The sequence below is a fragment of the Falco cherrug genome, chromosome 4 (assembly GCF_023634085.1).
Source record: "Falco cherrug isolate bFalChe1 chromosome 4, bFalChe1.pri, whole genome shotgun sequence".
NCBI lineage: Eukaryota > Metazoa > Chordata > Aves > Falconiformes > Falconidae > Falco > Falco cherrug.
The window spans coordinates 68398240-68414041 of NC_073700.1; the positions used below are offsets into that span (position 1 = coordinate 68398240).

The following is a 15802-nucleotide window of genomic DNA, read 5'->3' on the forward strand; positions in this document are numbered from 1 at the left end:
TTGTTGCTGCTTCTCTTCTGGCAAAGCACTAACATGAATGCAGCTGAGCATCTCTGAGGACAGGATCGTTAATTTCATGATGTGTTGTTCAGTGCCATTTGATACATTACATCTGGTCCTTTGCAAACTTCACTAAAGTTGTTTGCGAAAGGTGCCTGTTGGATTTCACAAACGGGGAACTGAGGCACCAAACAATTACAATCTGAAGTAATTTTAGATACCTAAGACCTTGTGGATGCTCATGATTTCATGCGCAGCTCTTGTTGACCTCATTTGCACCTGCAGGTGCTCAGCACTGCTGAAGATGAGAGCCCAGACTCTCGAGTTGGAGTCCAGAGACTGGGGAATGTAGCGCAGCATCTGTGAAAAGGTCGAAGACAAACCTGTACCATAAGCAGAGAGACTGTCAGTCACCAGTATGTTTTACTTGGCGTTGTTAAATCTATCTGACCATCTTCTTGTGTTTCCCTCCCACAACAGCCTCGATGCTGCTGTGCCGTGGCACGGAGGTTGCGCAGGGCAAGGTCTCACCTACTGCTCCATGTTCAGCCCTGGAGCAGGTCTGTCCTGCACCTTTGGGGAGGCAGTGACCACAGAAAATACCGCTTGTGATTGTACTGCTGTGTCTCACAGTACACTTAGCAGGAGGGCAGACTGCTTAAGTATTCCTATTCCTGTTTTTATGCGCACATAATATAGAAGCAGATACAGATATGTATATATGTGAATATGTCTGTATCTCCTTATAGATCTATTTTTTTAAACGTCATGTGTAATACCTTGATTTGTAGGATCTGTTGTGCAACAGTTGTCTGAAATTACCATGAGGTTCTTCTGCAGCTTGTAGCCATTTTTACAGCTGTTTGACTGTTGGAGCCCTTATGTGTTTATGCACTTCCTTACAAGCTGCTTGAATTTTTATACTTGTGATAAGTTTGGGATGTAACTTATGTACCTGGGGTTTAGTATTTGGACATAAGTATTGCGCACATCCCAGTACCCCATGCTGTGGGTGGAAGTAGCTATGTTTAAAAGGGTCATACTTGTCAGTCTTTTTATCTTACAGGAGAGTGAGTGAAAGAAACAGTGAATTTCCTCTCTCTGACAGACTTACACATTCTTTACTCCATGCTTCTGGCTAAACACACCCTGGAAATCAGTTCTGGCATTCACTTAGAAGTTCCTCCACTTGCCTGAAAATGCAGCACCTTGTAATTTAAATTGCCTTTGTGCAGCATATGCCATGTCTGAGCCCGCCTAGCTCCCAGGGGCAGGAGAGGAGCTGGCTCCTGCGAGTGGGGCCGCAGGAACAGGGGGCACGTTTCTCCGAATTCTGCAGGAGGCTTCTGAAAATATCCTTGTGCATGCATTCATATCATAACGTTACACCGCATATGTAGGGTCTGCTCCCAAACCCACAGCCAACTAGCATAACAAAATCAGATTTTACTGCTGTAGTGTCAGCCTTGGGTTGAAATACGGCTTTGAAACCCTCCCTTTCACCCTGCTTTTTTAATGAAAAACAATCGGGCTGGAGTGTAATAGTGCTTACCCTGGCTGCATTTGACTTTAGCTTTTTACTTTTAAAGCCTTATTTTAGGCTTTAAGAGCTCCCAGTTAAACTTTTTAGATCCAGAGTGAAAGCCTGAACGTGCCTGCCTGCACAACAGTGAGATTCCTGGGTGGGAAAAAGATATTTTAATATTAAAAATAAAGAAAATTAACATAGTGGTATGTTTTCTCCCTTCATATTCCTTACTCTTTTTTTCCCTAATGAATCTTCGTATGCCATTTTCTCATTATTTTTTTTAACTTCTCCCATACCCTTTCTTTTATTTTTTTTCTTCCTCTTCTCCTTTCTTCTTTTTTCTTTATTTCACCCTCCCCCTTTCCTGCTGTCTAACTTGGTTTTCACTGTTAACCCATAACAGTTTGCAACAGGAGGGCTAACTACTTCATCCTTCCAGTCAGTACAGCACGTGCTGTAAATCCCTTTCTAAATAAAACAAAACAAAACAAAACAAAAAAAAGAAGCCTACGTTAGATATTTGTTTATCCATTATGAAATACATGTGGGAGACTATCACCAAGGAATCTGACAACATTACACTATTAATTACATGCCAACTTAATGAGGAAAGATTTGATTTCAGTCAGCTTTGCAGCAAACTTGAAAAGAAAATAATACCCTATAACCATCAGTTCGTTAACAGCTCGCCTCCAACACTACACAGCCCTGACTCTCATTATAAGCTCTACTGAAGTCTGGCTAAGAAAACAAGTCTCACACAGTGCCCTGCATCTTACCAAGGAGAACACACTGTCACTGGTCATGGGAAATTTAGAGCCAGCCGAGACAGCCCAAACAATGAAGTGATTTACACCAGGTTTGTATCTAGTTTGCTAACTCATAAATTCTTACGTGCAGGTGCATAGCCCAAGACTGTAAGACCGTTTGCACCGTGCCTACTATTATGTGAGGCTTTCAGTGCACTTATTAATGCAAATATTAATATAGAGTTGCAAACTCAATTCTCTTTTATGGTTTATAAAATACACCTATCCCAGTCTCTGTGGGCATGTACACTCATTTTATAAAAATCACATGTATTAAAATGTAACTAGATGCCTACTCCCACTTCAGCAGGCTCCAGGCTGCACAGGGAAAAAAAGCCTTCAAGTTTCCAGGTATTCAGGGAAAAAAACCCTTGAGTGGTACCAATCACTCCCAGTTAAAGCTTATATCTGCTGTTTCGGTGCAAGAAGCAAATTTCAGAGATTTCCCTGAAGAGGCTTGATCCGAGACTTGATGGCAAAGGAGTATTTCCAATACTGGCAAGACCCAACCTGTGGGTCTTAATAGAAGAGGTCAGACCAGGGCTAAAGCTGTTCCTGGAAAAAAACAAACCAAACAAACAACCCAAAAAACAAACAACGCTGGGAGAACAGGGAAAGATATTCACTGTAGCTGTCACTGTGAACATAAACTGTCATTATGCAGTTTGTTCATCTGAAAGGACGTAACAGCTGATGACAGGTCTGTTGTTGCACTTGGTGTCACCTTGAAGCCAAAGGAGTGAGGTAATGGGGTTGTGGGGGTGACTTCATTACAAGCTGCTCCATAACCTCCTCCTGGAAGAAAGAGAGAGCAGTGGTAAATGAAAGCTTTGCTGAAAAGGTGTTTTCTCTAGGGCCTGGACCCAGAGCTCGTTCCTGCAGGTTTCTGACAGCTTTCCTCCTCCCACCCAGCAAAAGGACACAGTAATAAATCTTTGTCAGTAGAAATCCAGTACCCTCCTGAGATCAGACCAGCTGCGACTGGTATCGTGCACACTCCCAGGTCACACTGCCTTCCCGTGCCTGCAGCCACAGGTCATCTGAAACTCCAGCGGGGACTGTCATCCCTCTGCTGCACTAGCACCGCCAGCCCTGGCCAGACGGTTTCACACGGGCCAGGAGCTGCTCTGGGCAGGAGTGCCTTCACAGTGCAACACTGAGCGGAGACCCTCTGGAGGTGGCCCAGGGTCTATGGGAGGTCAGCCACCGGCATGGGTTTGAGGAACATTTCTGTAGAAGACTTTGTGGTTTGGAGTCTCTTCCAGTGTGAGCTTTCCTGTCTGCACTTCTCCATAATTCATCCTTGATAGGTCTGATGTCCCTGAGCAAACCTGGGAGGATGGTGCAAAAGGAAGAGGGTTTTAAGTGTTTCTGTGCTGGATCAGATGAGTCCTGTCTGTGTGTAGAAAGCCTTTGGTAGCGTGGGTTCTGGCTGAGCAGTATCCATGTTCAGAAACCCATTTGTCTGTTCACATCAGGCTCAAGATGGGAGCCCTGCAGGTATAAGCACGGGAAGGCCAGCTCCTGCTTCCTCCAATTTAAGCTAGAGGAGCTGAAGTTTACCGTGCTGGATTTTTTGAAAAGATGCTACAGTCTTTGTACCAAGGTAAAATGACATTTTTTACAAGAGCAGAGGGCCTGCCTGGTGTTTTGGGCTACAGTTTTATATACTGTGGAAAATTCTGGTCTTACATGCTCCCTTGCACTGCTGAGCAGCCTGGACTAAGCCACCTTCCCTCCCCAGGTGGGGGTGAATGTAAGTGATGTTGTGTGATCCATGGTTTACTTTGGGGTCCTTCAGGAGGAAAGGAGCTGTGTCAATGCAGAAAAGTGCAAGAATATTAACTCCAGTTCACCCAGGTTTTTTTTCTTGGAGAGCCAGAGATCTGAAAGTTGTATGTGCCATGAAATTGTGGCTTGGAAAATAGTTACTAGAGTCAAGGTGTATGTGTGACCTACAGAAATACCTCATCTCACCACTAATTTACTCACACATGTAAACTTCATTTTTCATTCAGCTGCCCCAATTTATTTCCTGTTTCTCCCTCTTTTTCCTCTTCTTGCTTGTTTTGAAAATGCTGGTCAACACATGTTAAGCCAGAGTCTCCAAAACCAACAAAAGAAAGTTCAGGAAAGGCAGTGAGAGAAACAGCTGAGTAACATTGCCAATTTTAAAATGAAGATAAGTTATACAGCACCTTTTATTGAACCAACAAATATTTTATAGTGTTCACCATTTGAGGCCAGCAGTTCTTTTTTCCCCTCTGCTTTGAGCTAGAGTAGAAGGTGTGTAAATTCGTCAGGAACAGTCATGCGGGACTGACCTACTGTGTCTTGACTTCCATGTCCATTTTTTCCCCACTACATAATGTTCCGTACCCTTTCCTCTCTGTCTTGTTCCCTCATTCACACGTTCTTTCCCCTGTTGGTTTCAAGCCATCTTTGCTTTGTCAGTGTTACCTGATAACACAAAGCCGGGGTTTAAGCCAGTTGTTGCAGTTCGGCTTGAGCCGTGTGTAACACCAAGCGGGGGAGCAGCACGGATGCTTCTTGGTCCTACGTAAGTGGTTGGTCTTTCCTTTGCTCTTCCCAGCAGGGCCTTTAGGTGAAGTCAGTTCACCACCACACATGTGTGATATTCTTAGGTCAGAATTCTTAGATCCAAAGAATAAAATGTAACTGTAATTAACACTACTTAGCACGCCCCTGAAGTCATCCAAGTATATAAATGTTATTAGCCTGGACTCGGCCAACGGTAAGGGTCTGAACTGAATGTGCCACAAGCACCACATAGCCAGAGAGCCTTTGCATGGTGTATACTGGTGTAGGCCTGTGTGCTATGGCATTTATGTACTGGCTTTCTTCTCTGATAGCAGCTGCGGTGTGTAAAAGAGCACTGTGTATGTACTTAGATGTGTATCTTCCTGTGAATTATTTCTGTCCTGTTTTGACAACAGCCAGGTGTAATGACAATGTACTGGAGGTAAGTGATGCTGTTGTCCAGTTTAAGGATGGTTGCCTGCAAGAACCCTGGTGTTTTGGTTTTTTCTTTGGGTGGGCCTTTCTGATAGTAGAAGAACAAAAGAAAACATTTTAAATATAGGCGAAATCCTGGAAAATTCTGCTCTTAAATGCTTTTGAAATGGTCAGAGTATTGCCTAGGCATGTTGTCTTTGGACTTCTGAGACTCATTTCCATCTCTGCTAAAATGGGACTGCAGGCTACCTTGTAAGAGAGCTGTCAGGATCAGCCAGTGAATATTTATGAAGAATTTTTGTGGTGAAAAAAAATATATATGCCACATATATTATTAATAATTATGTGAGTCCTGAAAAATACCATACTGTATCACAAAGCTGGTATTGTCTGATGACTACACTCTTGGCACTGCATGCTACAGTAAACTGTATACTGAAAACTCATACTAATGGAAAGGTATACAGGATTCCATTGGTAAGTGATTTATAGTGACTTCCTATTATAAACAAGAGGGAACAAATATCCCGTCTTGCTGGTTTCTTTGGGCGGATGGTGAGAGCAGAAGGAGACATTCCTGGCCAGGCAAAAGCTGATTCTCTGGATGCTTACAACTGGAAGCAGAATGAAGCACCAGAAAGTGAGGTATAAATGACAATCCCTAATTATAAATGATTGAGTTTCCACTTTCATAGTGCTTAGAACTTTCCAGTTGTAGAGCAAACGACCACTATTTTAAATGATTTCCAAACTTGTACCAGGAAGATATTTAATATTAAGTAGACTAACTACAGGATCTCAATATCTGCTTACCTTCAGCAGGTAAAAAAAACTTTTTTTGGGGTTTCAGTTAATAAATATGCTTTTGAGCACAACTGTAATTTGTTTAGGAAAGTTATTTGTGCTGGCCAGTGGTTGCTGTTGATACAGCTACATTCAGCGTACACCCTATCAAATAAGTCTTCGGAACAGTGGGGAGTATAATAACGTGTGAGCATTGGCTTTCTCTGGAGACACTTGACACATTGATCTGAGGTTGACTAGTCTGTAGGGGTTTAAGTTTGTGTGACAGCCTGCCTTGATCCAACTTGTGAGAGGACCACACTTTTTCAGGAGAGACAGGTGGCTGCCACCTAAAGCACGTTAAATTGAAGTTAACCACAGTGCTTTTTTCCATTCCTTCCATCACCATTTGCAGAGATGTTACCCAGTCCCAGTGCCATTTCCTCATTGCCTCAGAGAAGAAATCTAGGAACATGTTGTCTGATGATCAAGAAACTAAACATGTGCCATATGGAGAATGCAGTTCTTTGATTATGTTCATGAAATTGTCTCATTCAATGTCATCAAGTCTCATTGAAATATAGTTTGCAATTGCTGTGCAGATAGGTCAAATATAAAAAGTATTAATTATCAAAAGCTTTAATTAGTAATCCGGAGTTGAGCAGGTAGATTGTAAAAGATGAAGAAAAAGCAAAATTTGGGCAAGATTCACCTTTTTTTATTATTATTATTTGATAAAATTTTGTCATCTGTGTTCCCTCTCTGGTTAGTGAAGAGCCGGACGTGGCCAGACTGCTTTTCTTCCAAGCTGAGCTAAGCAGTTAAGGCTGTAGTTATGCCACCAGTTCAGTTTCCAAAGGGGAGATATGGTCCTCCCTTCATCCAGCTCTCAGCATATCCGCATGGATGGTAATGCTGCCCAAAGGGGAACAGTGGGAGGAGATGGCCATAGAAGAGGGCTTTGCAAACTGGTTTTGCAACAGCACTCGGACGTTGAATTGCCATGTTAGGTGGGCTGAAACCATTTCTTAGAAGACATCTCTTGTTTGTGAATGGAGGCTGGATGGCTAGCCTGGATAAAGATACATGGCTTAGATGGCAGGTTCATGGCAAGTGAGGTGAACCCTGCTCTTCCTTTTCAGTTGGATCAAGTTGGTTTGACTGGCAAGACATCAAGGAGACCAGGAGAATGGTCTTCGTCTCTCTCAATGTGGTTATCCCCATTCAAAAAAATGATGGTAATACTTACCTCCTTCACTAAGGGCTGTTCAGACAGATGTAAACTGCTTGGATGCTATGGTAGTGCGAACTGGGATATGCTGTCAGAGGTTTGGTGTAGCAGAAAAGGACTTTTGGCCAGAAAAAGGGGGCCTATGCTTTGAAATGATGGATTTTCAGGCTTCATTGTATTAACATGCTTTTGCAGCAGTTATTAGCAAGAGCTTTGCAAATTATCAATGATGGTTTTCTTGTAACCCAGTTTCGAGTTTCTTTGACATAAATTATTTGTTTGAAAAACCATAAAATCTGAATGGTATAAAAAAAAGACTTGTAATTCAGGAAAAATCTTCAGCAAAGTTGAAGAATGAGTAGCTCTTTGCTCCTGGGTTTTATTTTTTTGCTTTGCTACTGCTTTTATGTACTATGGGCAAGCCTTTTTCTTTTAGAGCTGGCTAAACACCAGTAAAAAATATTTGCAAATACTCCTTCAAATAAACGCTGGAATTGGAATGTGTGTCACCATTCACACCTACTTCCCTCAGAAGTTTGTACAAGCAATTTTTTTGTTCATAGGAAATATTTTCCAACAGCAAAAGAAACTGACAGATGCTTGAGAAAGGTGTATTTATATCCAGGTTTGCTCTGGCAACGACGTTCTCTATTACTTGTCGTTTCCATTTCTATACCTACTGACCTATTCAGTCTTAACCCTCTTCCTTAAAATTGTCTCTATTAAAAAAAAAAAAAAAGAAGCGGGGCTGAAAAATTATTTGTAGCCAAGTACAGCATGAAGAAGGAGACTTTTGGTGTCATTCAGTACCTCTCTCTGGATCACATGTTTCTTTTTTCCCTGGTTTCCTCTCCTTTGCATAGGTTGAACTTTCCTCTATTGAATCCCATTCAAGCACTGATCTAGGAGAGCTTAAGAGATACTGATTTAAGATGTGCTCTTTTGGAACCAAATTTAAACCTCAGTCACTTGTGGAAATTTATTTATAAAGCTGTTTTGCAAAAGGATGGAGGCCTGCTAAATCAGACATCTTGGCAAACACCTGACCTCTGAAATTACAGCTGGTCTCCCTGCATTTCTTTGGTGAGACTGTGGTCTTCAGTGATTGCCTCCACGTGCTGGGGAGCGTGGCTGGGCTGAGTTGTTTGACGTGGGTTGGCTGTATGAGAAGATGGGCTGCTGGTTGGTGGTGGGCAAAGTCACTCCTAAATGGTGACCTACCAAGGGCTGCAATGTGCTTTGAGACCTATTTTGCTGGAAGCTCTGTTTAAAGAAAAGATCAACTTTTAATTAATAATCTGATGGAAATCTAGCAATAAGGTTGATTTGTAGTTGGGAATCCAGCCTCATATAGACTTTATGAGATTCATGCTGCATTTAGGGGCTTTGTGTAGCCTTTAATGCTTACGCAGTCGCTGTTTCTTTTATTTGACTTGTTCTCCATAGGTATTGCAGTTAGGCATCAGCTTCTTGCTCCTCTATAATGTGTTTCTGTGTCAGGATAGCAAGCCACTGAATAAAGCTTATACATTTCTGCCTGGCAAATACTTCTGGCTTCTCTGCGATGTGAGGACTTAATGAATGAACAAATGTGACTCTTGATGGGGAAGTGTAGCTTACGCCTGTGATGCAATTTCACCTTTGAAGGCTGTTAACCAGGTGTGCTTGTTACTTGTATCCTTCTCAGCCTGCCTCTGTGACTGAGTCGCAGCCTGGCCAAGGGGCACATTAAAAGCCACACACATCATATGTGCATGGGTGAAAGTCCTATTTTTAGTGCATACAAGAAGGCATTCACTGAAGGGCAATGAAGCTGATTTTTATTTTTAGGTTTTGCAATTCCTTATGTCCTTGGGACTGATGTTTTGAAAAACTAGCTCTGTCACCCTGCAAAATGTCGGTGAACCTCCAAGGCCAGCTTTGTTCTTACTGTTGCCAGGAGAACCTTTCCCCAGACAAAGGCTGGTGTGGGATGCGCTGAGCAGGCTTCGCACCAGTTCTGCCAGTGAGGTTCTGGTAAGGCTCAGTAAGGTTCTGCCTCACCAAAGCCTATTTCTGTAAGGTCATGTCTCAAGAGCCTCCCCACAGCATTTTATTTTTCTGTGCCCTGCTCCAGGCTTAGGCTAGATTTCACCAGGCAAATGCTTGCATGAAGCCAGGCCTTTTTATGTGTTGAAACAAAGATTTTATTTGGAAATCTGGTATCGATTTTGGAATTAATTTTGGGTTATTTTTCCATATGCATATTCCATAAACTTGCTTGTTTTAAAAACCATTACAAGAAAACAGACATCTTTCTCTTCTGTTTTCAGAAACTCTGGAGAATGGACCAAGTAAGTGTGAAAGGTGAGTAAGGGACTTAACCATTTTCCAAAATTACTGTTATTATTACAATTTCCCTGACATCGCGTAGCTATGTAAGCTGTACATGTAAATATTTGTTATTGCTTGAATCTAGCGCAGCTAACAGAAAAGGAACCAGCAAAGATGAAACATACTGGAAGGAGATCAACGCAGCTATGGCCCTAACAAACCTTGCCCAGGGGAAGGATAAACTGCAGGGAACCACCAGCTGCATCATTCAGAAATCATCACATATATCAGAAGTAAAGACTGTTAAAGTGCCATTAGTTCAGCAGTTTTAAAAGATGGGTCCTTTTTCTTTTTCCTGTCAAATGGACATTTTCCTTGCAGGATTGGTTTTCAGCAAAATCAGATTCACAGATAAGAGGCAAATGTGGAAAATAGGCCCCCTTTCACAGTATGGTCAGTTGAAAAAAATAAGGTTCCTTCTGACTCAGATGTTTTCATTGTATTAAATGAAATGTTCAATTGCTTCTATAAAAGGCATGTAAATTATAAAAAATCTGGTTTTATCAAAACATTAACTTATTTTATGTTAATCAAAGTGCGCATAGGACGTTTGCAATGCTATTACAGTAAGTGCCTTGCTTTCAAAAAATAAGCTATAACGTGGGCATAGTACAACAGTATTATGCCTCAAAATGACAATGCCATAATGCTTAAACTTTGTATATTATTCCAAGTGGGCTTAAGCAGCCTAGGGCTAAACACATTACTGCTGGAGGCCCTGGAGAGTTGTGCTTATTTGACTTGTACAAATTGACGAGTCTTAATGAAATTGTTACATCATTTTCTCTCTCTTTTTTTGATGAACAGTGTTATAAAAATTGTACAGTATGTTTTGTCAAAGTGACGATGAGGTTGTTATGCATGTTTCTTACCTGTATATGCAGTATATTAAAATACCAAAATCATTCCTTTGAAAAGTGCAATACTCTAGAACACACAAATTTAGGAAATAAGTTAATTGTTCAGATTATTTTGAACTTATATGTATGCTCCCAGCTGTGTTGCTTATTAAAGATTTCTAGTTGAGAAGGTTAGCCAGACTAGCTGTAAATTCAAGTTGAATTTCTATAATTTTGAAGCTTTGCTAGTGACTTACTGAGGTTTTCATAGAAGTGAAATTGATTTCTTCTTGTACAAAACTAAATCTATAGTGCCATTTATGATTTGCAATGGAGCTCAAAAAGTTTCCATGGTGGAACTTACTACTTTAATGTGGTTTAAACATTTTTATTTTGTAGGTACTGCATAAATGAAGGCAGTTGATTGACAGTTCACATTTCAATGAGAAAAAGTTATAATATAAACTATCAAAGTCCAAAGTAGAAACACAAATAGGAAATGAAACATTGAAAAATCTCAGCATTTAAGGTGGGAGGGTTTTAAGTAGATACTGAACAATGTATGAGATGTTATGTCTCTAAACTTGACTGCTATTGAGTGTAATAACTAGCATAAAACCGGGTTTATTTTTAAGTTTTATTGGGAGGTGTACAAGTTATTCTTAAGTCATATAACAATAGTCTAATGAGGTTTACAGCGCTTGAATCAACAGTGGCAAAGCCAAAACCGATTGATACTGAATCAGTTACAGAAAACTGGAAGAGAGCTGATTGTTGCTAGGATTTGGATTTTTTCCTGTGGGTATCCTGTCAGGTTTTTTCCTACTTATCCCTTTCCTTGTTTCTCTTTTTGGTGAGCCATCAATGAACAACACGGGACTTCAGTCCTGCTCCCACTGAGTTTAATGGCAGAACTCCCACTTCAATGGAAGCAGGGCTGTGCCAATGATGAAACTAACTTGCAAGTAGAGGCTGTTTCAGTTGCACTAAAATAGTCAAGATACATTGCAAATTATCAGCCTTGGTGTGACTCCTTAGGAAACTTTTTGATGTAACATAACATGTTGTTGGGTTTATTTAGTGTACAATGAAAATGATTTGATATGAAAATATTTTGTACATATATATTTTTACTTTGTTTTCTAAATTGCTGATTTGCATTGACTTAAAGTGCCAAGCAAGAAATGTATGTCATGACTGTATGAACAGTTGAAGTATATGTTTTACTGACTTGCATCATTATATGTCTAAGATTCCATGACATTAATTTTTGATACTTTACTGGATTTTGACATAATAATGTGAGTTTATAACTAATAGCAGAGTTAATACTTCACTTTTGTTCATACTATTATAAGTTATTCTGGTATTAAATATTTTGTGACAATAAATTGATGGTTTTGACAAACTTTTCTGTTAGAAATATTCATAGTGTTTCTGTCTGTATAAATGACAACAAAATTTGTCATGTAAAAAAGGTACTTTTGGGGACTTCTCTGGAGTAAAACTAGAGAAGACAAGCCATTGTGTAAACAACTTGTTCATGGTTCTTTTTTTAAATGATCAAAGCACAAAGAATAATCTGTAGAACACATCAAGTGGGTTTTACATTTAAAAAATACTTGGCATAATTTCTTGTTACTATTTCCTTTAATTTATTTTTTTCTACTGCTGCTTTAGAGTTTTCTGAAAACACAAATTCTAATGAATTATGTGTGTGTCTTTTTTTAAATAACAAAAATCACGATCAATGCTGAGCCAACAGCTAATGAAGACTCAATAATTATTTATGATATCGGAAAAACAAACATTATTACTATTGCTCTTCTTTGTTTCAATATATGTAACCATTTTAGTAAAATAAATAACTGCAAACAACATCTTGCTGGTCTGAATTAAATATTCATTTATCTGTCCTTAGTCATTTGCATTTCTGGTTTCCCGCTGTAGTCAGGGTTTCTCTATACTGGGATGCAAGTATGGGATAGTCAAAGACAAAACAGGAGTGCTACTCTTTTGATTAATAAACCTTGCGCTGCATGGTTATGTGAAGTAGTTTCACACGTCCCTGATGAAAATGGCTGTTCAGCAAGATTATGCTAATGACTGCTGGTGGCAACATGGCACGATGCTTATAAATCCTTCACACTGGAGGAGCGCAGCAGGAAGCCATAGCTAATGTCCTGAGGCACTGGAGAAGGTCCCTAAGCTGGGAAAGACTTTGGTCATTTAGGGCTCTTTATGAGTACAGGCTACATTTGTCTGTGGTGCCATGTATCTATACACTGGCTGTGGAGCCTTAGTGGAGAAGGAGATGCAATCAGCCCATCTAGAAGTTCAGCGCTCATAGCAACGAGAGCCCAGTGCAGCTGGGCTCCTAACTTCTGTGCCTCAGGAATGTTCTCCAGGTATACAGGAGGAGTGATAACTAAGGTTTTGGTGGGCAGTTGGCACTTTCAGGATTTATGTCCTGCTTATCTGTGACGTAATTATACCACTGTAATATCTGTGGCCATCCAACATGTCTGTGGAGGTCTGGATATTCAGTTGATAGGCGAGTTCCTGAGGGAATATGTACAGCCTGACTTTCGCTGTTGGGAATGCATAGAAACACCCTCATCCTAATGATGCTGAGCTTCTTGGCATCTACTCTGCACCCAAGTCTGACATGGAAAAAACAACTCATTCTGCTCCTACCTACTCTGTCACATCATTTGCAAGAGCTGAGCACTCCCAACCTCATAAACCACTGAGAGTAAGGGGAGTTCCAATTGTGCCAAGCTCTTAGTAGTTAGTTAGAATATACGTTGGGATCAGGACTACAGTCTCCTCTACAACAGCTACAACAGAGCTATAGTTCTCACTTTGTGGCTTCATTTTATTAGTTGGTGGCCTGATGTATAAATATGTGCACCAGGTGAAGCAGTTCCACCAGGGAGACTGAGAGCAAGTCCTGGGACAACACATGGACCATTTTGAGGACATTTGTTAACTTTGTGGCTTAAGTTTTGATTTGGAGTTTGGCAAAGAATGGCAGCTAAACTTGGATGTCCGCATGCAAGTGCATGAAGTAACGGCTGCAGTGTGGGTTAGAAGGAGAAGATAGGGAAGGCAGGTTGATAGCACCTCTGTACTATGCAAGGAAGAATAGATTTAGCTTAGACCAGAGGAAGGGCTGTGTGGGCTTAAACCTGTTTCTTCATTGTCGCTTTACCCAGCTAGTTTTTCATTACGTGCCCTGGCTTTGATGAATTATGTTTTTATCCACCTAAACTATCCATCAGTGGAGATCCACAACACCAAATGTGAGATACTATTACAGGAAGCAGCCTTGATTATAAAAATGAGTGGGATCTCTGATAATCGTGACCTTCCAGAACTCACCATACTCTTAATGCCCAGAAAGTCCTTCTTTGTACCCACTGCGACATCCCCAGCAGTGGGAGAGAGGGTAGGACTCATTCTACGTTAGTCAAAATGGGACCTGCACCAGGGAAAGGAATTTCTGGCTGCCCTGGGAACGCTCTGAAGCAGCAGGGAGGTGCCTTCTCTCCCTGTTTCACCACAGTGAGCAAATACTGGCATCAGGAATCACTCAGTGCCAGTCAGGGCTGATGGGTAGCACGCCAGCAGGGTCCACTGCACCCTGCCTACCAAGGCACTGCCGAGCTGCGGGGCTGCAGCCACCCAGCTCAGACCCTCCTTCAGGAATCCATCCAGAGGTTTTCAGGCTCAGCGGTGCCTGTTTCTTTTGGTCTTGAGGAAGCTCTGGGCCATAATCTCCTGCATGGCTTCCAAGGGCTGGAGGAGACAGGTGTATCTATTGCTAAGTCCCCTGTGTGGGGTGGAAAATGAGATTATGACTAGTCATCCAGCCTCCCAAAGCTGCAGTAGATCTCCTACAAATTGAGCTCCAGCAGGGTTATACAAGTCTTACTCATAATTTGCACATTCAAAAGAGCGCTGAGGACCTCAGAGCAGCCCTGGCAGAGCCAGGATCTTGGTAATGCCAGGAGAGAAAAGCAGTTAAACCAGCAAAGCTTGTCAGTGCTCCCTGGGCTGGGTGCTGTTGCAGATGCCCACTTGCTGTGTGGCAAAGGGAAGGGTGCAGCTGTCTTCCATCACGGCTGATTTTCTCACACCTATGGATGTTTTTCGCTGTGAAATCTTACGTTCTGCTATGAAGCCTTCAACTCTGTTGTGCTTCCACTCAGTCCTTAGTGTTTTCTTAAACCCTCACCTCTTACTTGCAGGAAAATGGGACCTAAACTTGGCACAGACTGAGGACAGCAGACCCTCCAGTAGTCCACCAGACCCTCCAGTAGTCCACAAGCAGTGGGCACCAATTCAGTGGTCACCAATTCAGTGGTCATAGTGACAAGTTCAAGCATGACAGACCCCTGATTTATTCCTGTTACTATGAACAATCTGACACTTAGACAATCAGAAAGAACCTCAAAGGGATCCAGGCTCCTAACTGAACACATCCGAGCATTGCTGAAGGTCTGAGGGCCAAAGCATGTTTCCACAGCCAAGTGCAGGCAGTTGCATACCTGTACTGAGCCAGCTGGACAGAAACGTGGCCTGGTTCAGAAACTGGGTAACGAAGTTTGGAGTCAAGCCTGAGCTGCCACATCAAGGTCCCCAGCAGAGCACCACTGGACGTAGCACCGTGTTAATATATCTGTGCAGCTTTTGGACCATGGCTTGTTCTATGCCTTCACTTCCCACAGCAACGGCCTCAAATTTCTCTGGGCTTCGGAGCAGCATTGCAAAGAGGACAATAATAGTCCTCTGCACAGCTGAGCTGTTGTTTGTACAGGGACACTTGACAGCTGGGTGAGCTGTGATGAAATACCTCCCTAGTTAGCTAGGGCAGGAGAGTGAGATGAAGCATGATGCAAAGGGCTGAATTGCCTGAGAGCACCGCTTTGACAAGCTGCAAGGGACGCTACAGGAATCCAGTCTGATGAGTTCATGTTGTACGAGTCGGTTTGCCAGTGTCTGGGTGTGCTTGATCCCCATTAGCAGCAGAATTGAGACCCAAACGCACAGCTTTCACAGTGCTGGGTTGCTGAGCCAGTGTTTAGTTTTGGACCCCATCTTGAAACTCCTCTTGTTTAACAAGAAGGGAGGAGGTTGGCTAAAATACAAGTACCTTGTGAAAAAAAAGAAGAGGGGAAAAAAAAAACAAGTGGAAAAAGAGACATGAATGCCTAATGCAACAGAAAAAAAAAAAACAAAAACCCAACCCAAACCTCCT

At 41.8% G+C, this 15802-nt stretch overlaps 1 protein-coding gene across 3 annotated transcripts in view; it reads left to right on the top strand.

Moving 5' to 3' along the window:
• MKX (mohawk homeobox) overlaps window positions 1-12419 on the top strand; it is a 48856-nt gene extending 36437 nt beyond the window's left edge. The window contains exons 6-7 of one of the 3 annotated variants that reach the window (XR_008732139.1): window positions 9640-9673; window positions 9786-9846. Coding sequence is in view for 2 of the 3 variants with exons in the window: in XM_055709696.1 (XP_055565671.1) it covers window positions 9640-9673; window positions 9786-9972 (221 nt within the window). In the remaining variant the exon portion in view is untranslated. Of the gene's footprint in view, window positions 1-9639; window positions 9674-9785 lie in introns of all 3 variants that reach the window. The other 2 variants (XM_055709696.1, XM_055709697.1) reach the window with 2 other exon arrangements.
• The last annotated feature ends 3383 nt before the right edge of the window (window positions 12420-15802 follow it).